Source organism: Neovison vison, chromosome 12, assembly GCF_020171115.1.
Source record: "Neovison vison isolate M4711 chromosome 12, ASM_NN_V1, whole genome shotgun sequence".
In the NCBI taxonomy this organism is placed as follows: domain Eukaryota; kingdom Metazoa; phylum Chordata; class Mammalia; order Carnivora; family Mustelidae; genus Neogale; species Neogale vison.
In genome coordinates, this window is record NC_058102.1 from 108,307,659 (window position 1) to 108,333,077 (window position 25,419).

The following is a 25,419-nucleotide window of genomic DNA, read 5'->3' on the forward strand; positions in this document are numbered from 1 at the left end:
TTCGGAGCTTCTCCGAGGAAGGGGAAGCCCAGGGCCCGTGCCCCGCAGAGCCCCAACCGCGGGCCGCCAGCGCCCTGCGACAGCGCGGGACCATGGGGACTCCGCGCCGCGGGCCACCCGTCCTCCCGGGGCCCCCGCTGGGGCGGCTACTAGTGCCCCTGCTCCTGAGCGGTCTGTCCCTGGCTCGCGCCTCCCCGCGACTCTTGGACTACCCGGCGCCAGTCTGCTCTCAGGAGGTGAGACCCCGACGCGCCCTGAGGATGCTGCGGGGGCGGGTGAGGTGCCCCCGGCCGAGAAATGCGCGGGGGTTCTCAGCGGGTCCGAGGGTCGGCCACGAAGAGCGGCCACGCTCCGGGGAACACTTGGAGCGGTGGGGGCTGCGGGGAGAACGGGAGAGCAGAGGGAGTTTTCGGGGTAAACGACCCGACGCAGCGTCCTGGGCAGGAGGCGGGAGGGCCGCCGCCGGGCCCCCCACGGTTCGGGGAAGGAGAGGGAGGTATAGGGCCCGGCCGGAGAGGCGGGCAGAGTGAGTTAGAAAGGGAGGTGGGGAGGGCCCTTCAGGGGAGCCAGGACTGGCCCGGAGCGGCCTCCTCGCTGTGCACCCTGCGAATCCCCGTGGTGCAGGGGCGGGCCACGGCCCGAGCCCCGGACACCCATCCGGACCTCGAGAGCTTCGCCTCAAAGGAGTCCGGCCAGCTCCGGCATTCGGATTAGGGGGCCGCTGTTCGGAAGTCTGGGGCCGCCTCGGATCTCGGCCCTACTCCGAGAGACCCCGCGGTCCTAGAGCTCTGCGCGCGAATCCGGACGGCCGGTGCGGGCTAAGGGCCCGGAACGGTGAGACCGGGACACTTGTGCGGAGGGCATACGGCTAACTCCGGGCGACACCTCTCCAGAGGGGCGAAGCCCTGAGGGTTAGGCAGAGGATTAAGACACCGTCTTTCCAGCTCCCACCACCACTAGGGTCCAGTTTGTATCTGTCAAGTAGTACCCGGGCTGTGACCCCAGGAAGTGACACACCCACCTGTTGGGAAGTGGCCTTTTGTGGAGAACCATCTTCAGGGCAAAAAAACAAACAGCAAATCACCGTGCCCACCTCCACAACTTCTCCCCCCAAAACTGCCCTCTCTCCTCCACTTGCTCTCTGGTTTCCTCAGCCCACCCCCACCACCACTTTTTCTTTTTCTTTTTTTTTTTTAAGATTTTATTTATTTATTTGACAGTGAGAGAGATCACAAGTAGACAGAGAGGCAGACAGAGAGAGGGGGTGAAGCAGGCTCCTCACTGAGCAGAGAGCCCAATGTGGGACTTGATCCCAGGACACTGAGATCATGACCTGAGCTGAAGGCAGAGGCTTAACCAACTGAGCCACCCAGGCACCCCCCCACCACCACCACTTCTGACCCAGTATCTGAGTCAGAGGATGTGAAACAACCAAGGAGATACTTCTCCTTATCTAATTTTGTGGAGGATTTGCCAAAAGAGGGTGGAGATGAATGACTAGCAGGATTTTTTTTTTTTTTAATGTGACAGATGTTGGGAAATGGTCTTGAGACTCCCACTTTTAGGCAAAACAGGACATATGCTCAGCAGATCCTTCCCACAGAAGTTGGTATAGAACTATTCTACCTAGAGAATTCGGTGTTCATTTTTTAATGCCCATTTGCCAGCTGCCTGCAAAATACAAGGTCCTACTGTTGCTCTGAACTGAAACTGTCAACTGTCATGGGCGCAGAGTCCCCATGGTCCTGGAACTTAAATCATCTAGGAGGGGAAGAGGCTTGAAGATGCTAAGTATGGTACAGGGCAGCCCGTAGCTAGTGCTCTTTGTGCAACCAGAGAGTGTGCAGAATTCCACGAAGAAAACTTGTTTCCAGCTGGGATGTTCTTCATCGCAGATAAGGCACTTGGGCAGCCCTGCGGTGGGGGAAATTCAGAACCAGAGGTTGTGGAGCAGTCCAGGCAGCAGAAAGGGGTTGAGCCAAGGCCGTTGGATGGACAGGATAAGGTGGGTGGCTGCAGTGGAGGGTGTGTGTGGCAGGGAAGTGAAAGAAGAAGCTAGAAGGGCAGGTAGGGACTCCGTGGTGCCCTGGTGTGAGAGCTAGACTGTTTGACTTTAATTGCTCAGTGGGAAGCACTTCTGAAAGTTAGGAGCAGGGGAAGGGCTGGAGAGAGATACTTATCAGCCAGAGTTGTCTTAGATCACCCACGTTTTTCCCCCTCCCCCACCTTGCCTTTACATTCCCACCTGACTCACAGCCCCCTTATCTTCATGGACTAGTCCCCTTTTTTTTTTTTTTTTTTTAAGATTTCATTCATTTATTTGAGAGAGTGAGAGAGAGAGGAGAGGGGAGAAGGTCAGAGAGAGAAGCAGACTCCCTGCAGAGCTGGGAGTCCAATGCTGGACTCCAGGATCACCACCTGAGCCGAAGCCAGTGGCACAATCAACTGAGCCATCCAGGCGCCCCTGGACTAGTCCCTTTAAAAGAAAGAAACAAGCACCTTTCAGTTTTCTCTGCCTCCTCAGAGCACTGCATTTGCATCCTGACTTCACCACCTAGAATCCCTGCAAGCTTGAGCAGCTCCAGTGGCCTGCGGCTGGGTGTCCTCCCTTCCACAAGAAAGGGCTGGGTGAGCCGTCACAAAGTTTGTCCGAACACTTTCCAGAATATAAATGCCTGTCCAAAGCCCAGTTGGATTGAGTGTTCAGTGACTGTCTCCCAAGGCAGAGAGGAGCCTTCTGCACACCTATTCTGTTCCTAGCCTGGTGCCGCACACACAGGGTGTGGGGCTTGATAAATCTATGTGGAATGAGAGTCAAAGGAATGAGTGAATGAATGGATGAATGAAAAGGAGTGATTACCTGAGACCAGGCATAGCACTGTTTCTGGCTTCCTGGATTTAATAGCTCAAAACCCAGATGACTCTTGGGTTCCCCACAGAAATCGATATTGGAGTGGCCATAAGTAATTACAATTTCCTGAGCAGTCTCCAGGTTGGCCCTTCCCATGGCTCGGGCTTTCCCTCAGGTCCCCCAAGACAGCTAGCCCAGAGAAGCTCAAGGGAAGACAGTGACTTGGATTTGGTCGGGATGAGTGTTAACATACTGTTTTATAGGCAGGATGTGTGTTGTCTTACAAATTCTTTTTTCTTTCCTGAGCACTTTGTGGTTTTGACTTGTGGCAGAATGTTTGATTTAAGCCTTCCCTTCCGGTTGCCATGCCACTCTTCTGGTGTAAAAGGCTGTGTTCTGGGGACACTCGTACTTGGTGGAGGCGTTCCAGCAGTCCTGGCTGCCAGCCCAGTTACCAGTTCCCAGGCCATCATGCCCCACTTCACACCCTGACCGCACCAGGCAGGCCTTCCTTCTAGAGACTGTGACAGCACAGAACCGCTGGAAGGACCCAGCAGGGCTGGGCAGGGGAGACACCACACAGGGTCCAAAGACCTGGGCTCTGGGTTGGGCTTCCCTGCCTACCCGCTCTGCAGCTCTGGGTCAGTCACTCCGCGGTAAGGAGCCAGTGTTCTCACGGATAAAAGCAGCTCACCTCACAGGGTTCTGGGGAGAGCAGATACCGTGGAGGTGAGTGAAGGCACCAAACTACATGTGTTGTAGCTTTGGAAGGCTCCAGGGCCAGGCACTGTACTAGGGCTTCACCTGTGCAGCTTCCCTTCACACTCACAGCAGCCCACCAGGCCACACCACTGCCCCCTCCTAGAGAGGCTGGGTGATTGGCCGAAGGTGGCCCCGCTAGGGAGTGCTGAGCTGAGAAGCCAAGCGGTCTGTGACTTCAGAGCCCACTTTTCTTGACCTGGCACTTGGTCTTGTTCTTTGAATGTACAGAGTGTGACACAGTGAAAAGAAATTCCTTCCTTTTAATCCTCACCACTGTGGAGAGAGACTATTGGCCTACCTGTTGCAAGTGTCCCTTTTTTTTTCTTTTTTTTTTTTTTTTTTTCCGTTTTTTTCATTTAGATGTTATAGCTGTGATTCAGAGCATGGATTCTGGAACAAAACTGCATGGGTTTGAGGGTCAGCTCTGTGGGACCTGGGCCACTTAACAGACCTCTATGTGTCTCAGTTTTTTCATCAGTAAAAATAGGATAATGGGGGTGGGATGCGCCTGGGTGGTTCAGTCAGTTGAGCCTCGGACTCTTGATTTGGGCTCAGGCCTTGATCTCATCATCCTGAGATCGAGCCCCGCTTAGGGCTCTGCACTTAGCACAGAGTCTGCTTGTCCCACTCCCTCAGCCATACCCCCTATGTGCACCTCATGCTCTCTCTCAAATAAATAAATAAAATCTTTAAAAAAATAAAATAGAATAAAACCCAAACCAACAGATCTCTGTCCCAGCCCTCACTGCTCCCTAAAACGTTCCCAAAGACGATCACCTTCCATTTATTTTAGGGTTTTTTTTTTCCTTTCTGGCATTTGCCTCCACATTTCTAAATGTACTTATACTGTTATTCTTGACTTGTCAATTTTAGATGTGACCTATTGACTCATAGTAGGTAAAAATTTTAATTTCTTACATTTCTCCTTCCATGGCTTCTCCCAATGTCGCCACTGTAGTTATAACACAATTTTAGTGAAATCCATTATCTGTATTTGTAACAAGTAGGTAACCTTCACCGCTGAGGCCCATAGGTGTACTTAGATTACATTCCTTTTCTGGTGTAATTCTTTTTCCCTTTCCAAGATGATAAGTGCCTTAATTCTTTTGTAATCTTCCATGTAACTAGTCAGGGTTTTTTCTGTCAGATTTGTCAGATGTTTTTTTCTCCAAACATCAGATAATTCCATTGATTCCATTCCCTCTCCCCCCAGAGAACTCCCTCCCAGAATCCCGGCTTCTCCAGGTCCAGCCTCAGTAGATCCCTGGCTAGGCCTGTGGTGTAACTGTCATACTCACTGTCCTGTCTTGGATCCTCTGTGTGTCTTCCCAGGGCCTCCCTCCCTCATTCTCCTGGAACATATCCTCCTACAGTTTCCTAAGAAAAGGTATAAGGGTGTGAGGGAAGTATATACACATATATACCCTCACACTTTTTATTAATTTGGCTGGGCATTAAAATCACAGGTGAAAGATCATTTTTCTTCAGAATTTTGAAGGCCTTGTTCTGTTGCCTTCTAGCAAACAGTGCAGATGCTGAGGAGGCCAGGGCCTTGCTGACTCTCTGTGTGTGGTACCTACTTTTTCTCCCTCTGGGATTATTTAGATTTTTTTATGCCTGGTATTCCAGAAGTTTCATCATGTTGGACCTTGATCTGGGCCTTTTGTCCAGTCCATTCAGTGAAACTTTTTAATTTAGAAGTATGTATCCTTCAGTCTGGAGTGTTTCTTTGCTTTTTAATTTCTTCCCCTCTGTTTTCTGTATATCCTTCCTCTGGAAATCCAGTTAATCATACCTTGATTTCCTGAATTCATTCTCTAAATAGTCATTTATTTTCTCTCCTATTTCTGTTTGTGTTTATTCTACTTTCAGAGAAATTTCCTGAATTAAAGCCCAACCCTTCTATGGGTTTTTTTATTTTCAAAGTTCATTTCCAAGGACCCTGCCTTCTCATTTTACCACAGTATCCTGTCCTTGTCAGTGTCCCCTCTTATCTCCTTGAAACTATCATAATTTTGTTTGTTTTAGTTTTATTCTGTTCCCAGCATTATTTTTTAAAATGTGTATGTTTTGATCTATTTTTCATACAGGAAACCCTTCTTAAGTATCTCATACTCTTTGGCTATCTGAGAAGACTTTTTTTTTTTTTTTAAGATTATATTTGTTTATTTGACAGACAGAGATCACAAGTAGGCAGAGAGGCAGGCGGGGGTGGGGGGAAGCAGGCTCCCCGCCGAGCAGGGAGCCCGATGCAGGGCTCGATCCCAGGACCCTGGGATCATGACCTGAGCCAAAGGCAGAGGTTTTAACCCACTGAACCACCCAGGTGCCCCTGAAAAGATTTTTTTATGAAGATTTTATTTATTTATTTGACAGAGAAAGAGTGAGAGCACAGGCAGGGGGAGTGGCAGGCATAGGGAGAAGCAGGCTCCCCACTGAGCAAGGAGCCCCATGTGGGGCTTGATCATGGGATCATGATCCAAACCCAAGGTAGATGGTTAATGAACTGAGCCACCCAGTTGCCCCTGTCTGAGAGTATTTTAAGAACAAGGTCCTACGTCGTGTGCGGCTCCAGCCTCAGAGCTGCGCTCGCTGCCGATGAGCCACGGATCTGCCCGCTGTGATGCTCAGAGTGGGCTGCTTCCCTGGGGAGGTTGTGACTTGCCATGTCCGAATGCAGCAATAATCTCTCCACCCTCTCTGAATCTGGCACCCCTCCTATCTGTCGCTACTTGACGTGAGCTTCCGTAGTCAGTGGGGTGAACATGCTGTCTGCTTTGTTAAACCCTTTTCTACATGATTTGACTAATCTACACAGCACTACCCAGAAATGGTAAATCTAGACAATGACAAAGAAGCACCGCACTGTATAAGTATATTCTTTGTAAACTAATTTTCCCCCTGCCACTCTCAAAGCAATATAAACTTTGTTGTTCCTCCTGGATCTCAAATGCTTGTAATAAATTCTTTGAAATGTCAAAAAAAAAAAAAAAAAAAGAACAAGGTCCTAATCATGATGAGCACTGAGTAATGTATGGAGTGTTGACTCATGATAGTCTATACCTGAAACTAATATATCACTGTGTTTCACTATACTGAAATTAAAATGAAAAACTTAATGAAAAAAAATTTTTTTAAAGAATGAGGTCCTAGGGGTGCCTGGGTGGCCCATTTGTTAAGCATCTGCCTTTGGCTCAGCTCTTGATCCCAGGATCCTGGGATCAAGCCCCGCATCAGGCTCCCTGTTGAGGGGGAAGTCTGCTTCTCCTTCTCCCACTCCCCCTGCTTGTGTTCCCTCTCTTGCTGTGTCTCTCTGTCAAATAAATAAAGAAAGAAAATCTTTTTAAAAAAGAAGAAGAAGAAGAAGAAGAACAAGGTCCTTAAAAGCTGATTAAATACTCTGTGTAGGTAGGGGTTATTGATCGCTGGACTTCAGGGAGTCGGGCTAATAGAGAACATATCCTGTCCATCATCAGTGGACTCTCAAATGTTGGAATCAGGAGGTCTTTTCCAGGGCTTGGCTGCCAGTGTTCTGAGATCAGAGCAGGGAAAAAGGTAATGATTCCCAACGTTCCCTGTGCAGAACTTCACTGAACCAGACCCCCTTCGGTTCCTTTGTTTATACTACCTCCCCAGACACATGATACCTTTAAAAGACCTGATGCTTTAAAAGGTTCTGTTGGCTTCTCTCTTGTCCTTTTTCCCTTCTGTACCACTCAGATCCAAGTTCCTCCACTTGACCTGAGCCATTTGCCTATGCCTCCTTCCACTTGGCCTTTAAAAATTTGTTCTTGGGATGCCTGGGTGGTTCAGTCGGTTAACTGGCTGCCTTCAGCTCAGGTCATGATTGCAGGGTGCTAGGATCGGGCTCCTTGCTCAGTGGGGAACCTGCTTCTCTCTCTGCCCACCACGCCCACTGCTTATGCTCTCTCTCAGATAAATAAAATCTAAAAAAAAATTTTTTTTTAAATTTGTTCACATCTTTTGTCCACTATGTTTTCTCTTTGTCCATGAAAATTCCTAAAAATGTTCTCTTTCCTAGAACTTTCCTGTGGTTTGGGGAGAGGCAGAAGATAACATATGTCTATGGTCAACATGCCATGACCTCTAATGGAATGTGTCATTCTGTATTTCACTGATACGCATAATTTTCTCTTCTGTTTAAATCTCTTTCCCCTCATCTTCCCTCTCTCCATCTGTTCTGCTTCCATACTCCCAGTAACCCATGTGTTAATGACCTGCTATATATCTGTCCACATATCTTTATATGTTCATACAATGATATTCATCATATGTATCATATATGGGAAGTGTTTTCTCATCACTTATTTCCACAGAAAATTGGATCATATGCTAAATAGTCCTTCACTTATGTTTCTTACTCATCAACACATCTTAAGCATCACTCCAGGTCAAAAGATAGCTACGTAACTCATTCTCTTTATCCTTTACGTGATATTTCCTGGTGGACAGCAGTGTCTTGTCCTCTGTGCCCTAGTCCTAGGAGTTTCTGGTGGGAGGAGAAATGAGCATGTGTGTGGAAGTTAATCTCCTTGCCGCCTTGGAAACAGAGTGACCCTAGAATGAGCAGAAGCAGCTGGTGGATTCTGTTGAATGTGTGAGAAGTGCCTCGCAGAGTTTTGATGGCCCTGGGTGAGGGAGAATTCAGCGCCAAGAGCTGGACAGGACCCCAAGGGCTCATGAGCTGGTGTCCCAGAGGGTAGGGTCTGAATGAAATGGCATGCTTAGAATCAGTCCCAGAACATGTGCAAGGTTTTCATCCCTGTATCTGCTCTGTGAGTGAACCCTGGTGGACATCTTCTCCCATCTTTACCCTGTCTCTCTGCTCCCTCTTGAGAGAGACAGGCAATTGCTGACCCCAACACCCGGTTTACATGCATACACCAAATCCCTCTCTTGTCCTGAAAATTGTATTCCTGATATGCTTCAACATCTGTCTTTCTACTCCAACTGATTGGTCCATTTTGCACGTGTGGGTAATTCAAAATAGCCGAGCCTGGGTTCCTCCCTTACTCTACTGCCAAACCTGAATATGTGGAGGTCACCCCTTATAATAAAAGCTTCCATTTACTGAGTGCTTACTAAATGCCAAGCTCTGAGGAAAGGCAGCCAGTAATTAAAGAGCAGCCATTATGTGCCCGACACTGGACAAATATTGTGTCATTGAGCAGGCAGTGACATGGTTCCCTGAGCCCTGCAGCCAACAAAATTCTTCATCATGATTTTCTTAGGGCTTCTAGTAAGCAGCCTGTGTAACGGTTCGTGGCACTGTATTATTTTAACTGTATAATCAATACACAAATACATTTCCGCTGTTTGAAACTTTTTGTAATGCGGATATTAGAAGCGGAAAGTGAAGGGCTCCCTCCCACACTCATGCGGCCATCACCACCAGCCCACTCCCTGCCCCAGGATCTTAATGTGTGTCTCATTTAATTCTCAACAATGCTCTGGATGTGGTATTATGATCATTCTGATTTTACAGTTGAAGAAATCAAGGCCTGGCAACATTTTGTGTCTGGCCTAAAGTCCCTTAGCTGGTAAGTGGTGGTGAGGTGACTCAGCTCCAAGGATGTGTGTGCGTGTCTTCCGAAGTAGAGTCAGCTGGCCAGACTGAAGTCAGTGATTGCATTTCCTACTGGTTGTAATTAGGGCTTCTAAATTTGGCTCTCCAGAGCTCCTCTGGGTTAGAGAGTTCACACATATTGCCAAAGTGGGAGGCAGCTATAAGGTCACATTTGTGCTTCGGTTTTCTGATCTATAAAACAGGGCTGAGGGTAACGCTTAGTCCTAAATTCATGTGAGGATTTGAGAAATACTCTGTCTCGGTCACCCCGATCAGGGCCTGGCACCTAAGAGGGCTCGTAGGGAGGTGGTGAATTTTCCACAGTTGACCCTGTCACGGGAGCTGTGGTTTCATTCCCTTCTCTCGCAGCACTGTCGTTCAGACGGGAGGTGCGAGGCCCCAGGGTATTTAGAGGGCTTTCAGCGGGGTGCCCCGAGAGACCCTCTCAGTGTCTTTTAAAAGGGGGAGGTTCGGGACGCCTGGGTGGCGCAGTTGGTTGGACGACTGCCTTCGGCTCAGGGCGTGATCCTGGAGTCCCCGGATCGAGTCCCACATCAGGCTCCCAGCTCCATGGGGAGTCTGCTTCGCTCTCTGACCTTCTCCCCTCTCGTGCTCTCTCTCACTGTCTCTCTCTCTCAAATAACTAAATAAAATCTTTTAAAAAAAAAGGGGGGGGGAGGTTCCAGCGTCTGGCTAGCTCAGTCGGTAGAGCATGAGACTCTTAAAAAGGGGAGGTTCCCAGCTGTTAACAGTTACTCAGAAAATGCCCTTTCCATTCTGTCATCCACTGGACCCACTTGCCATCCTGTTTCTCCCTGGGTGGGCAGGATGGGAGAAGCGTGAGGAGATGATGATTCCCTGCCCCAGGAGTGGCTTCCAAAAGCAGGGGTGCTGCTGTGGACATCTTAGTCTTAAGAATGAGCCTAGAGAAGCATGGGGAGCCTGACTGATGCATGACCATTCTTTCCCCGCTGTAATTACCTCCTTCCTTTCTTCCACAGGGACTAAACTGCGCAGTCAAGAATAGTAAGTCATCTGTTTGGGTTCGTCCTGCTAATATTAAGTGCTAACCTCATGCAGCTGTCTAACAGGAGCACTGTCCCTCCCCGTAGGCTCAGGGTGAGGGTGACAGCAAGAGGGATCCCTGAGAATCCAGGCTGTGTGCACCTGCGCCTCCTCTCGAGAGTAGCCGTGATGCGAAAGTCAGGAAGTGAGACATGGGATTGTCACTTAGGTTTTGAACACATTGTCTGGGGTGCCACCCCGGTGTGTCTTCCATATGACTTGATTTGCCAGATCTTGTCACTAGAATGTGAGAGATACCTGTGAGGTTGATCCTGTTTTATGTTTCAATTCAAGCAGGAGACACATACTTCAAGCATCCGTGCTAATTAGGGATGAGCCCTGGTATAAAACATATATCACCTTTTATTACTACCCCATCCTTCCCATGCCCCATTTCACTGCCTTATCGCAAAACCAAGTTTCATGCTTTGTCTCCTGTCCTAAAATGTCCTTTAGACTTCAGAGCTTTGCAGGGGCTCAGATAAGCTGGAGAAGAGAGGGGCGGGGTGGCAGAGCTGGCTGGGGTCCCAGGCCCTGTGTGTGCACGATCAAGCCCTCTGGAGCCACTCCTGGGGGATCTTGCTTGCATGCCTCCTTCTCCAGCAGCTTCTTCAGGTTCTCGCAGAGCGTGGCGTTCTCTGATTCCTGCACTTTCCGGCTCCAGGTACCTGCCTGGATGACAGCTGGATCCACCCTCGAAATCTGACCCCTTCATCCCCCAAAGATGTCCAGGTCCACCTGGACTTTGCCCACAACCAGCATGGAGACCTCCTACCTGTGGCTCGCATCAGATGGACCCTGCAGACAGATGGTGAGCAGGCGTGGGGGGAGGGGGACAGTGCCGGAGGGTCTACCCTCCTCCAGGGGAGCCTGTACGTCATACCTGCTGCCCCCCACCAGATTCAGAATGGAGTCCCGGACCCGTGCTCAGACATGAGGGCCTAGATTTCATGCTGAAAGCCTCCATCATTTCATGCAGTCAATGAGTCCTTTTTTAGTGTTTTAGATATTAACCCATGATGCTGTCTTCTCAACCCACCATCCTTCCTTGGGCCTAAAATCCTTATCACCCCGGAAAAAAAGTCAAGTGGTTCATTCTCTGACTGTGATACCAAATGGTAACACATTGGCCAGTGTGCTTTTTTCTTTAATTTAGAAGCAGGAATTTTTTTTCTTTTTTAAGTCCTCTCCACACCTAACATGGGGCTCAAACTTATAACCCTGAGATCCTACTAAGCCAGACAACCATCCCTAGGGGCTAGCATGTTTTTAAAACAACACTTCCCCCACCAAAACCTCTTCAGGGATAGAGAGCTGTAGACAGAATCAGGAAGATTGGGGTTAACAAGAGCCAGCCCCACATTTGTGACTGGGGCCCTGGGGAGCTCATCCTCCTTATAGCCCCTGGTGCCTACCCCAGCTTCTCCAAGGATGGGGACAGCCAGGTTGGGACACCCAGCCACATCGCCAACACCCTAGCCACAAATCTGTACAGCCTTTACCTCTGGTCCAGCGTAAAAAGTTTCAAGTGTCCTTGCCTGGCTAGGAAGTAAGCCCGCAAGGCTGTCAGCTCCCCCAGACCCAGGAGTGAGCTGGAGGGAACAGGAAGTGGAGGCTTAGGTACAGCAAACAGATTTTCTTTAAGAGTGAGTTAGCATAACGGGCAGGGAAGTGCCACACCCAGCGGTTTGTCTCTGTTGACCGTCCTGTGTTTGTCTCTTCCCCGACCTGCAGCGAGCATTCTCTTCCTGGAGGGTGCTGAGCTATCTGTCCTGCAGCTGAACACCAATGAACGCTTGTGCGTCAAGTTTGAGTTTCTGTCCAGACTGCAGCATCATCGCCAGCGGGTAAGCAGCTGGCCCCAGAGAGGACTGTGTTCCTCTCATGATAGCGAGGGGCAGAACGTGGTTTTTGAAACATCCCAGACACGCCCACCCCTGCTTTTGCTCCCAGCTTTCCCTAGTTGTTCAGCACAAAGTTGAGGGGAAGGCCTTGCACAGCCCCACTCCTGTTCTCTTCCTGTGTAACCGAGGTTTCCGGGGGGGGGGGGGTGCTGCCTCCAGCAAAGAGCAGCTCTGCCCAGACTGCTGTGGCTGGGGGCACAAGCGAGGGAGTTCTGCAGAACTCTCCATGTATTTTGCTGCTCGCTGCCCGATGGTAAAAGGTTGATTCACATTTGGCGGGTTTGAAGTATCAGTTCACAGAGTGTGGTCCCAGGACAGGCAGCATCAGCACGCCCTGTGAGCCAGTTAGAAATGCAGAAGCTCGGGCCCCACCCCCGACTTCTAGAATCTGAAACACTGAGTCAGGGCCCAGCCTTTGGTGCTGAACCAGCCTTCCAGGTGATTCCGGGGTAAGCTCCTGTCTGAACACTGCCAGTCAAAATCTACCAAAGGGCCTATTCACGGATCTTCCGCAAACCCAAGCAGCCAAGAACAGTTCCCTTCCCCTTTATTTAATGAGAACCCCCAAACTTGACTGCTGGCTGGTTGCTGAAGCCCAGGTGCCTAGATGGATTTAGAAGCAAAGGACCACACACCCTCCGTCCACACCCAGACTAATTAGGATGTGAGTTTAAATCGGTATGTGTTATCTGCACCGTCCAGAAAATATCCTCACACCTTCTCTTATCTCTGCAATGAAGGTACCCTCAGGCACAGGCTGAGTGGGGGTCTATAGCCCTCCCTCTGCACTTTTGTATTCCAGAACATTCTCAAGAAATCCAGGCTCTCCCATTTAAGGAGGAAGAGTCACTTAACAAATAGTTTTTAGCTGCTGCTTGTGTGCTAGCTCTCCCACTTGCCCCGAGTCCTCCGGCTTAGCTCCCTCACCCCACCGTTCTGGAGTCTGTGGGCTGACGAGGGAGGAGGACTGGGTTAGCTTTCCCCAGATTTTCTGGCGTATGACACTACTGTCTACTGATGAGCCCAAATCTAGGTTTTTTAAGTAGGCACCGAAGACCAGAGGAAGCAAAGAGCAGAGACGCGTCTCCTTCTGATTTTGGATCTTGCCGTGGTGGTTGTTATCTTCCCATTTCACGGACCTTTCAGGGGGCAGGTGGAGGTGGAGTTCTCTGGGCACACACCGCTGGGGGAGAGGTGTGTGTCTGTGTGTGACCCGTCCAACCTTGCCTTCCTCCCTCTCTTCAGTGGCATTTTACCTTCAGCCACTTTGTGGTAGAACCTGGCCAGGAGTATGAGGTGACCGTTCACAACCTGCCCAAACCCATCCCTGATGGGGACCCAAACCACCAGTCCAGGAACTTCCCCGTGCCTGGTAAGAGCGCCCTCCCAAGCCATTCCTTTCATCACTTGGCTCTTCCTCTTGGAGAAGAAATCCGCAGGTTGCTCAGATAGCAGCCTTCCCGCTCAGCTGGGCCATGGCTGCCATTGTCAGCACAAGGTATCTACAGAATGAGCAGACCCTGTGCTTGGGGAGCTCCTTGCCCAGGATGCATCAGGAAGACAAGCCACTCGGGAGAGCTTTGACCCCTGCTTTGAGCCTCGTCCCAGCTCTCATCACCTTGCTCTGCACTTTTATCTTTTTCATTCCCCACCTGCCCTGCCTGGTTCTTTACTTTTTACCCACATTTATCTATCGCTGTCCCGTGTGTGACATCATCTCCTCTTCCCCCTCAGACCTGTCGTGCCTAGGAAGACCGCTGGGCTTACCTTCTAAAACACCATTTGATGTCTGTGCACCTTCTAGGTCCCTTTCCTGCCAGCATCTCAGCCACAACCTACATTGCTCATTGTTCAAAGCCAAGTACACGTGAAGCCCCAGGCCCCTCGAGGACGGGGTCTGGGGCTTAGACCCATCCGTGCACGCTCTTGAGCCCACCATTGCCTTGTGTGTAGGCAGTGCAGGAAATGCTTGTTCAGAATGACAGCCTTCTTAAATTCCTGGAGTGCCACACACATACAAACACACACACACACACACAGTCTGCTTACCCTGCTTTTATTTCTCTTCATGTTAACCATCACTCCCTGACACATTGATATTTTCGTGGTGTTACATTTTTTCTTTGGTCTCTTCTACTGGAACGTGCTCGCCAGAGGGCAGGGGCTCTCCCTTATTCAGCACTGTATCTCTAGTGCCTAAACCAGTGCCTGGCACAGGTCGGGTGTTCATTAAGTGCTTGTCAGAAGAGTGAATCTCCCAGGGCCCTCCCTTATTCCTACAATAGACTGACCTAGTCCCTATCACAGCAGTTCATACCTGTCACATGTCTTTTTAAACCAAAGTGAAAATGTTACAGTCAATGCCATTATGGAAGGGAAGTCAGGAAGAGGTCTTTGGAGCTGTGGTCCTCAAGGCAGTCCGTAAGTCAGTGGCATCATTGAATCACCTGGGAGCCTGTCAGAAATGCATATTTTCAGGGACCCTCCCCAGACCAACTGCATCAGACACTACCCAGGGTGATGCACAGGAAAGTTCGAGAAACACTGCTGTGAAGGAACAAAGTACTTCTGCCCCTGTCAAGAGTCAGAGGCAACTTCAACAAAAGCTTGGGGCGGGCGGAATGGGTGGGGGAGGAACTGGAGTGGGTGGAGACTCTCAGAGCAAGCTGAGGAATATAGCTGAGTCTGGAAGGTTCTCTGAGAGAGGAGGAAATGATACAACCAGGTCAGCCCCCAGTTCTGTGGAGCCCCTGGCGCATGGCAGCAGTTCACTCCTGGAGCTTGCTTTGACGGGGCCGTCTTTGAACAGACTCCCCAGAAGGAAAGAGGTGGTTATCCCTGGTGTCGGGAGTCTGGAAAAGCCAACTTTCTAAGGCTGAAGCTTAGTGGTTCCCCTTCTCTCCGGGTTGGCAGGCTGCGAGGACCCCAGGATGAGGATGACCACACCATGTGTGAGCTCAGGTAATGGCGGGCAGCGGCCTTGCTGGGAGAGCTTCCCCGAGTGCACACGTGCACGCGCACACACCCCCCTCACTCCCAACCCTTGTCTGCCCTGGGCAGGCAGCCTGTGGGACCCCAACATCACGGCAGAGACCCTAGAGGCCCAGCAGCTGCGGCTGAGCTTCACCCTGTGGAACGAGTCTACCCCTTACCAGATCCTGCTGACCAGTTTTCCACACACGAAGAACCAGAGCTGCTTCCATCATGGCCTCATGGTGTCCACGGTAAGGCGTCACCGCCCTGAGCGCGAATGCCAAGGCGTCAAGCCTCCCAGCACTGTGGTTGATCCCAGGTCTGCACCACTCGGCTCTTGTCTTTCCTTCTGACATGTGGTCAGGGTGGAGTCAGGTCTGTGGTGGCTCTTTCCTTTGGCTCCATTGTGTAGTTGATCTCTGCCCTGCTCGCCTCCCCCATCCTCTCAGTTCCTCCTTCCTCAGGCCCTCTGGTTCTCCTTGCCTTTTATTCCACCTGTTCTGAAAAGGACCTGAAGAGTTTTAAAACGTGAGTATCGAAACAAAGGGGAAATAAAGATGAGGAAACGAGATGAAGCGAGGGTGGAGTTTCTATGGAAAATGTGTGTCAGGCAGTCGGCTGTGAGCACAGGCTTGTCCTCACGATCCCCAGCAGCCCAAGCAAAGAGAGAAACGCTGGTCACTAGATGTGTTCCTGCGTCAATGAGCTGGTTGCCGTAGGGAAATGGAGTTTCTCCCGGAACGGAAACCTGGAGAGCCATTCTCCGCACGGCATTCCTCCAGGACCCAGGGGACAGCGATGGCCATGTTCTCAGCAGCTGCCTTAGCGCTGCGGCAAGCTCGTGCCGGTCCAGCCTGATGCCCCCTCTCCTCTCCCTGCAGCCCACACTCGAGGAGTTCCACCAGCGGGCCAATGTCACGCTCACCCTGTCAGACCGGACTTGGTGCTGCCGCCACCGAGTGCAGGTGGGTGCGTGTGGTGCGGACAGGTATGGGAGCACGTGCACAGGAGGGCACTCCACCTAGAGGGGCTGAGTAGGGAGGGAGAGAAGCTCAAGGACTCTTGCTCTCTCTAGGGACCTGGCTCCCCGACTCCGTGGGGATCACTGCCTAGAGAGGCATCCTGTCTGCCTTCCCTAGCCCCATACTCCCCGCCTCCCCGGGCAGGGCTTCTTGGCACCCAGTAGCCGATGGACGATCTGACTCGCAGGCCCGTGGGGGTCCTGGAGTGGCCGGCCAGTCCTGCTCCCCGCAGCAGCCTCTGTTGGCAAGGAAGCCTTCGTGGAGGGCCTGAGCCCTCCACCCAGCATCTCAGTGGCCTGCTCTTCCCCACTTTCTCTGCTCCCCCAGATCCAGCCCTTCTTCAGTAGCTGTCTCAACGACTGTCTCAGACACTCCATAATCCTTCCCTGCCCAGAAATTCCAGATGCTCCAGGTAGGAGGTGTATGGCTGCTCTGGGGCATTTGGGGGGATTGAAAGTGAAAGGAAGGTCAGCACCTTGAGCTGAGCCCTGACCTGGTGCTGAGGGTGGGGGTGGACTTTAATTTTACTTGGAGTTACTCAGGCTTGCAATGCGGAGCTGTAGAGACACTGCTGGGTTGGCCTCCTGACTGCCTTTCATTAGCTGTGTAGCCGCGGGCAAGACACTTAACTTTTCTGATCCTCAACTTCTGTGACTGAAGAACTGGGGATCGTTCATGTCCGAGAGTTCTGGTATGGACCACAAAGTGCTTTAGCACATCCGCTTTTAATCCCCACGGATTATGACTCCTCGGGCCATGAAGTAGAGCGTGCCTCCTGTAGTACGTAGATGAGGAAGCAGAGGCACAGAGATGTTCAGTAACTTGTCCAAGAGCACTCAGCAGGGAAGTGGCAGAGCTGCACATCCCGTGGCCCACCCCCCACTCAGAAGCCACGGCAGCCTAGCCCCGAATGGGAGCAGAGAGCCACAGCCATTCCATCGGCTGGAATGAGGATCTGGCCCCCAGGTGGGAGTTGGGGCACCTCTTAGCAGGCCAGCAGCTCTCATGTGTCCTGTAAACATTGTCATTAAGCAGAACAGGTCTCTGGAACGGCCAGGGTAGAGCCGAGGTCACCAGAGGCCCCTGGCAGACATCAGCGGTGATTCTGTGATTACTGCTAATAATGAACACTGTTTCCCTTTGTTCTCATTGCAGTCCCGATTGCAGGTAAGGCCAGCTGTCCTTCCCATCCACCACAGGAGTCCCTGGGGCCCTTCGTCAGGGGCCACAGGACAAGTCCCTCACTGAGCCTCATCTGGAACTACGCAGAGAAGGAGGCCAGCCCGGGGGTGGAGGTCCTCAGCATGTCATGGCACAGGCCGGAAAGGACTGCCCAGCGGCTGGGCAGCGGGGCTGGGAGAGCTCAGGGCCGGCGGGGCGGGCCTTCTCTGCCATGTCACTCATGTCGTTCCGCTTCCCACAGACTACATACCCCTGTGGGTGTACGGGTTCATCACGGGCATCTCCATCCTGCTGGTGGGTTCCGTCATCCTGCTGATCATCTGCATGACCTGGAGGCTGCCCAGTAAGGATTGTCATGGCGTTTGCCCCTCTGTTCCCCTCTGTCTCCCTAGGCCCTCCTCCTCCCACTCCAGTCTCTGAGAGGCCATACTGGGGGGGCACCCTGTAGTCCCAGCCCTTCCATCTCAACTGAAGTATCGACATTGTGTCTCTTGGGCCACAGCAAGCTTAACTCTCAGGAGCTTAGCCTGCAGAAGGCTGACATGAGCTCAGATCCCAGCCCCACCACTTATGCCCCAGGCCCATTACTTCAGTCCCTGAGCCTTGGGTTCCTTTTTTATAAAATAGAAATTAGAAAGATACCCACATCATAAAACGAATGGAAGGATTACATGAAATAATGTATATGACTTCTTAGACTAGAGCCTGGCACTATTTGCTCGACAGATGTTAGCCATAATTTCGTTTATTGTTACCAAAATTAATATTTTTAAAATGAACTGGATTGGAAGAGTAAGGGTAGAGTTTCCCTGCCCCAGACATGATCAGCCAGGCAGGTGGGAGAACCTGAACGAGCCCATCCTGCAGCCCCCAGATGTGTACATCTGTCGGGGAGAACAGCAAGGGATAGCATAATGACAGAGAAGGCTCTGGATGGGCCCAGAACACACGGATGTGGCCCCCAGCTCTGCCTCCCTGCAGCTTACTGACTAAACCCTAGATCTGGTTTTGCCTTCTGGAAAATGGGATAATAACCCCTCCTTCTCAAGGTTGGGGTGTGGATTGGATGGCCCAGCGTGGAAGGTCCTGGCCAGTGGGTGCTGGGAGATAGCAACCCCCTCTCCTTGCAGCCCTGTCTGGCCAAGTTCTGAGCAGAAAGCACATGGGGCCTTCTGGTGAAGGGCTGGGCCTTCCCCTGCCCCTCCGTGGCCCCGCACCCCTCCTTCACTGGCCTGAGAGCCGTTCCCACACTTACAAGAACTTACAAGGTTCATCAAGGTTAAGTATCAGTCATTATTAATTGTTGTGTGATGGGCTCTGGAAGACCCACCGCATGGGCCCTTCTCCACAGGACCATTAGCAGGGTCAAATAAGTTAACAGCTCTGTGAGTGCTTTAAAGATTGATTGATTGATTGATTTGGGGGGTGGCGGGAGAAAGAGAAGGCATCTCAAGCAGACTCTCCGCTGACCCCCGAGCCCCCACGGGGCCCCATCTCATGAGGGGAGCCGAAACCAAGAGTCGGACGCTTACCTGACTGAGCCAGCCCCTCCCCATGCCCCAACCCCACCCACATCCCCGCCTCCTGCCGTGAGTGCTTCCTAAACTGTAAAGCCCCCCATAGATGCCAGGGAGGTTTTTTCTTCATTTCCGTAGTTGCACTCTGACCTCCTATTGAAGAGTCCCCTATATCATGGGATGAAGGAAAGGACACTTGTGTGACTGTTTTTGGTAGTTCTGGGAAGAGGCCCAAGAGGTGGGAATTGAAATTCAGGTTCGAAAAGTCTTCCTTGGCCACCCGTGGGTTCTGGGCATCCTGCCACATCACCGAGGAGCTGACTCCCGCACCACGGTTTCCTTCTTTGCGTCTCTGGGGGAACCGTTGCTTCAGAATGTCGTTTCCTTTCCTCACTTCAGAAATACCCGGAGGAAGTGTTGTAAACGGGCCTGGTGGGGGCTGCTTCTGGAGATGTGTCGTAAGCCTCTTACAAGGACGCTTCTGGGGAAGAGGCTTTCCCTGCACTGGGGGGTTTCCTCAGGGCTGGCCAGACCGTGGGGAGGAGAGGAACCATTGCTAGAACGAGGGACCATGCGGGGGATCCCCTAGTCACCATGCCGGGGGTCCTGGCTAGGTCAGGGCTACAGAATATTCCTGACCCCAGCTGACTGTGTACAATGTGCCAGACATTTCACAGATACAATCTCTTTTCATCTCCACCACACAGACGCCTTTTACAGCGGAAGAAACTGAGTTCCAGAGCCCTCAGTAACTTTCCCACATCTCCCAGCTGTTGATGGCAGACCTGGGAGTCACACCTGAGCAGCTCCTCACAGCACGGGGTCCTGCAAAGGCCCCAAAGCACCTACCAACTGTTGTTTCTGAACGCCCTCGCTAGTTGTCTGCCCTGGGTCAGGGCTGGGCCAGCGCTCCAGCAGACGCCCCCGGGAACTGGTCCCTGTTGCTCCTCCAAAAGAGCCGCTCCAGCGTATTTTTTTTTTCTTTCAGGGTCTCATCGTGAAAAATATGGTAATGACAGCAAAGGCACAGGTCAGTGTTTCCTGGTGTGGGTGGGTTGGGTTTGGTGCGTGTTGCTGTCAAAGGCATGCTCAAGGGTTCTCTTGAGACACAGGCGTGGGTTGCCTTCTGCAGTTTAACTCCTGACTTCCTTCAGAAGACCTCAGCGTGGAGGACCTACCTTCTAGGACCCCCACACAGAGGGGACCACAAATGGCCAGGCTGGGATACATTTTTGAAATCACTTGGGCAAGGGAAGGAAGAGTAGGGTACCATCTTTGATGAAGAGAGTTATAGGTCCTGCCTGTAATAGATTATAGAATATATAGAATACCAAAACAGTGTTCCGTAGGCAGGTCTTTGTGCCTTTTCTTCTTTTTAATTACAATAATTAAAGTGTAGGCTCAAGGCCAGATGGGAATCTTGAGAAAGAAATTCACTCTCCCAGAAGGCACCGCACTGATTCTTTCCAGGCAGCCAGAACGGGCCTTATTGCAAGGCATCGGCTGCATCACTGAGAATGGGGAGCCCGTGTCTGCTGGTCCAGCTGCCCTCAGGCTGACCAGTGGGGACCGCTGCCCTGGGCCTGTGGCTTGAGGGTCGGCGCAGGTGCACAACCAAACCCAGGGGACTGGCTTTCCTTGTTTCCCTCAGATGTCCTGCCAGAGACCAGCCTGACCCCACCACCCCTGAAGCCCAGGAAGGTCTGGATTGTCTACTCCGCTGACCACCCCCTCTACGTGGATGTGGTCCTGAAGTTCGCCCAGTTCCTGCTCACTGTCTGTGGCACAGAAGTGGCCCTTGACCTGCTAGAGGAGCAGGTCATCTCAGAGGTGGGGGTCATGACCTGGGTGGGCCGCCAGAAGCAGGAGATGGTGGAGACCAACTCCAAGATCATCATTCTGTGCTCCCGAGGCACCCGGGCCAAGTGGCAGGCCATCCTCGGCTGGGAGGAGCCGGCCGTGCAACTCCGGTGTGACCGCTGGAAGCCAGCAGGGGACCTCTTCACCGCAGCCATGAACATGATCCTACCAGACTTCAAGAAGCCAGCCTGCTTCGGCACCTACATCGTCTGCTACTTCCGTGACATCAGCAGTGAGAGTGACATCCCCGACCTCTTCAACATCACTTCCAGGTACCCGCTCATGGACAGATTTGAGGAAGTGTACTTCCGGATCCAGGACCTGGAGATGTTTGAACCCGGCCGGATGCACCGCGTCGGGGAGCTCACAGGGGAGAACTATCTGCAGAACCCAAGCGGCTGGCAGCTCAAGGAGGCAGTGGAGCGGTTCCGGCAGTGGCAGGTCCAGTGCCCAGACTGGTTTGAGCATGAGAACCTTTGTTCAGCGGATGACCAGGACCTCCCGTCGCTGGACGAAGAGGTGTTCGAGGAGCCCCTGCTGCCGCCAGGAAGAGGGATCATCAAGCAGAAACCCCTGATACAGGAACCCGCCTCCGAGGGTGCCCTGGTGGGAGAGCTGCTCATCAGTGAGGAAGGAAGAGGACTGTCGAGGCTGGACCCTCAACTCCTGCCCCAAGGAGAACTGGCAACCCAGGCTCTCCACACCGCAGTGCTCCCAGTGGAGGAGGTCCCTCTGGCTCAGGCCGTGGAACCCGTTCCTCTGGCCACCGAGAGCAACACAGCGGGCCGGTTGGCTGTCGGGGAGGCAGACGAGGCCTGCCCACTGTTGGAGGGCTACGGCCCACAGCGGAACAGCGTCCTCTGCCTCCCCGTGGACTCAGAGGCCCCACCTCTCTGCAACACCCCGATGGCATCGCCCAGCTGCCTCCCGGAAGACGTCAGGGAGCAGCTCGAAGGCTTGATGTTCTCCCTCTTCCAGCAGAGTCTGAACTGCCAGGCCCTGGAGGGCTGGGACAGAGCCCCGGTGGCTCTCAGAGACCTCTGCACGCCCTCCGAGGAGGAGCAACGGCAGTCGGTGCAGTCTGACCAGGGTTACATCTCCAGGAGCTCCCCACAGCCCCCGGAAGTACTCACAGAGATGGAGGAAGAGGAGGAAGAGCAGGACCTGGGGACATTGGCCAAGCAGCTATCTCCCGAGGACCTAGAGAACCTGAGAAGCCTCCAGAGAAGGCTCTTCTTCCAAGAGCTTCAGAAGAGCTCTGGCTGGGACAGTGTGGAGCCGGAGGAGCCCTAGGGCCTCCCCGCACGCAGGGTGTTGAGCGAAGGGAGTGTGTGTGTCCACGAGGGTTCATGCGAGTGTCTGTATATATGTATAGATTCCTGTATGAAGTGTTTGCCTTTAGATGTGGACCTCTCGAGCCCTAGGTCTGCCCCTGAATTTTCTTCCTCTAACCTTCTGGTCATGTTCTGTCCTGGCAAGAATCCACAGCCCGCCCCTGCCCTGAGCCAGCGATACCATGTCATTGAGCCACCGTCGTGCCATTTTTAGTCATGCAACATTTATTTTGCACCTCTTGTTGCCAAGCGTGTGAGATGTAAAGGTAAATCTTACAAGGTAGTGGCCCTGGTCACCAAGGGGTGAGAGTGACAGATTAGCAAACGGGATGGTCCTGTGTGTTGGAAAGGCTTGGTCTGCCTACGGCTATAAAAGCACACAGAAGGAGCAGCTGGGCCCAGAGACTATGGCTGGAGCCAGGGGGGCTAGAGTGGGAGGACAGGGCAGCCGGAGCCCAGGCTGGAGAGGGGCTTGTGGGCCAGGCTAGGGGGTTGGGACATCAGCCTGGTGGCCTGGCATTCCTTTGATAGGGTTACCTGCTGCCCTACAGAGGAAGGACCTGACAACCAAACACACCCGAAAGCCCCTGGGCAGCAGCACCCCCCCGCCAAGCTCGGGAGGTCCCAGAGCTGGGCACCCACGCCTGGGTGTGAGATATGGAGGGCTCCGGCAGGGTGGGCGCAGGGGAGCAGGCCTCTCTGAGGGGGAGGGAAATGGACCTCTCTGTACTTAAAAGTCTGAGGCTCAAAGGCAGTATTCGAGGAGAGATGCTAAAGTTCAGTGGGTAAAGAAGCTATTCTTCAGGTGCCTTCTTGGGAGGAGCTGAGGGCTTCTGTCTGTCTGGGTCCCGGCCCAGGAGACCGTGTGCCCCTGCACTGGGGTGAGCTCCTCGCCTGTACCCTCGCCCTCAGCTGGAGCTCCAAGCTTCAGGGACAGAGTGATGGGAAACCATCCCAGGTTGTGTGTTTGTGTGTGTGTGTGACACAGACATGTGCACACAAGGGAGATGACCAATAAAAGAAGGAATAAATGTGTCTACTCTGGTGAGAACCCCACGTTGTTCCGTGGAGTCACCTGTTACCATAGGACAATTTCCCAGCTGTCCGGTCCTTAAAGTTGTGCGATTTCCCAGCGCAACCTGGGGGATAGCAGGTCAGAGACCCAGACTGCATGCAGCCTGTACACAGCCCCATGGCCACGAAGGACCAGGGGAGGCAGGGCTGCACACAGGGTGTCTGTGTCCCCCAAAATACCTCAGTGTGACAGTAGCAGAGGGACAGGTGATTAGATCGGGAGGAGGGAGCCCCAGAGAGCTCCATACACCCGTGAGGGCACAGTGAGATGGTCTCCTGTGACCCGGGCAGCAAGCTCCACAGACCACATACCCAGTCTGCCAGCTCCTTGGCCTGGGGCTCGCCGGCCCCCAGAACCATGAGCTACTTGTGTACTTGCAATCTGCCCCATGTTCGGTGTTCTGTGCTGAGCCCTTCCAGACTGAGCAAGATTGGGAGCCACATTCTCCCAGGTGCCAACCTCTCAGGCTCTGTCTTCCCTCCAGTAAGCTGCCCGTGGGCCTCGCTGGGGCCACATGCCTACCAAGCTTTTGGTGGTGTCACCCCAGCTTCCACAAAGTGCTTACTCCATGTCCAGAGTATGGAACAGCATGGTGGACTGGACACGCCACCGGTGTGCCCCAACCAGTGTGGCCTTGGTGCCCAGAAGCATACTTGTCATTTGCATTGCATTCCCCACAAGCCTTGATGTCCAGCTCTGCTGGCCTTGGAGGCCACCTGTCCTCAGTTAGCATTGTTCACTGCGTCCCCTCTCTCTCTAGGGCGGCTGCTTGTTTTCCTACAACTTTATTGAGATACGGTGCACATCCATGTCATTCACAGCTGATCCTATGCAGTTCAATGGCTTTTAAGAGTTCAGAACTCAGCAACCATCGGCATCATCAATTTCAGAACATTTTTCTTAGCCCAGAAAGAAATCCAGCACCCCTTCATCCTCACCACCCCTCAGCTCCCCATCCCTCTATGGATTTGCCTGTTGTGGAAATAACCAGTACAAATGGAATCGTGAAGTTCCCCAGGGCTTCTGGACCCTTCCTTGAACGTCATGCCCTGGTTCCTCCCACGTTCCCTCCCTTTCCCTGGAGCCCCCAGGCTCCCACTGGCCTTTGCTCAGCACACATGCTGGAAGTTCTGTCAGCCTGTGGTGTCTGCTGTCAGCCCAATGCCAAGACCATGAAGAGCGTGTGTAAATAAAGCCTTGCCTTGCTTTTTGTATTCTTCTGAAATATGGCTAATAAAATCCTGCTTCACCCAGAAGCACCATTCTAAGAACAGATGTCCCACAAGCTGGGGTTTTCCTACCACTCAAGACCCTTTCCTAGGAGTACCTGGGTGGCTCAGTGGGTTAAGCCTCTGCCTTTGGCTCAGGTCATGATCTCAGGGTCCTGGGATCAAGCTCTGCATCTTGGCGGGGGTAGGGGGTGGGGTGTCTGTTCAGTGGGGAACCTGCTTCCCCCTCTCTCTCTCTGCCTGCTTGTGGTCTCTGTCAAATAAATAAATAAATAAATAATTTATTGTAATAAATAATAAATAAATAAAATCTTAAAAAAAAAAAAGAACCTCTCCTAAGTAGAGTAGAGCAGAAGTGGCCCAAGGAGGTGGAAGGACCCACAGTCAACATGTAACCCAAACCTACAGTGGAGCGACAACCTGGGCCTGGCGTCCAGCTTCTGGTTCCTGGGTGGGTTTGCGTGACCATCTGCCTGCCATCTTTGATCCTAGTCGAGGTGGTGGGGGTTCGGGGACTGATTAGATGGTGATGTAGATACGCTTTCCACTTTGCTTCTACCCTGGTTTCTCTTTTCTGCTTAGGAAGAACCTCAGAAGGGTTCAGCAGTTTGAGCTGGAATTTCTGAATGCCAGCGTGTGATGGATTTTACTTTGCTTCTGCTTGTCTTTAAAGATTAAATAAGGCACAAAGGAGAGGAAGATGTACTTACAATGCAATGGGAAGTTTTAATCCTTTAGGCTCTGTGGTTGATGTCCTCCCTTCCCAAATAAATAAGGGCAGTGCCAGGCCCGCTTCTGCTCCAGCGCTTCCAGAAAAGACCCGCCAGTTCAGGGCCAGGAGACACCAGCTGCTCCAGGCTATGCAAGAAAGTAAGAGCCCAAGTATGCCTGAGTTTGGAATAAAAAGCAGAGCTGGTATTCCAGCCCTGCCTTGGGTTTCTCCAGTCTCCTTGGGTGGTTGGAGAGAGAGGTTCTTAATTTTTTTTTAAGATTTTATTTATTTTTAAAGATTTTATTTATTCAGAATGCCTGGATGGCTCAGTTGGTTAAGCATCTGC

The 25,419-nt window shown here is 52.2% G+C and overlaps 1 protein-coding gene across 2 annotated transcripts; it reads left to right on the forward strand.

The window, feature by feature from the left end:
- Positions 1-24,403, forward strand: IL17RA (interleukin 17 receptor A). 2 transcript variants are annotated; one of them, XM_044229428.1, is made up of 13 exons: positions 1-236; positions 10,202-10,226; positions 10,930-11,076; positions 12,000-12,112; positions 13,415-13,541; positions 15,083-15,130; positions 15,230-15,393; positions 16,024-16,107; positions 16,492-16,576; positions 17,320-17,331; positions 17,588-17,689; positions 19,852-19,893; positions 20,515-24,403. In XM_044229428.1, exons 1-13 carry the CDS (start codon positions 93-95, stop codon positions 22,014-22,016), a joined length of 2,595 nt encoding a protein of 864 aa, XP_044085363.1. In that variant the 5' UTR covers positions 1-92; the 3' UTR covers positions 22,017-24,403. The 2 variants fall into 2 exon arrangements, with proteins under 2 accessions (XP_044085363.1, XP_044085364.1); XM_044229429.1 differs by lacking the exon at positions 17,320-17,331.
- The last annotated feature ends 1,016 nt before the right edge of the window (positions 24,404-25,419 follow it).

Excerpts from the sequence above, each read along its gene's own strand:
- IL17RA (XM_044229428.1), top strand. The coding sequence starts at position 93 with ATGGGGACTCCGCGCCGCGGGCCACCCGTCCTCCCGGGGCCCCCGCTG. Across the intron at positions 10,227-10,929 it reads AAACTGCGCAGTCAAGAATA|GTACCTGCCTGGATGACAGC; the intron begins GTAAGTCATCTG and ends TTCCGGCTCCAG. Across the intron at positions 15,131-15,229 it reads CACACCATGTGTGAGCTCAG|GCAGCCTGTGGGACCCCAAC; the intron begins GTAATGGCGGGC and ends TGCCCTGGGCAG.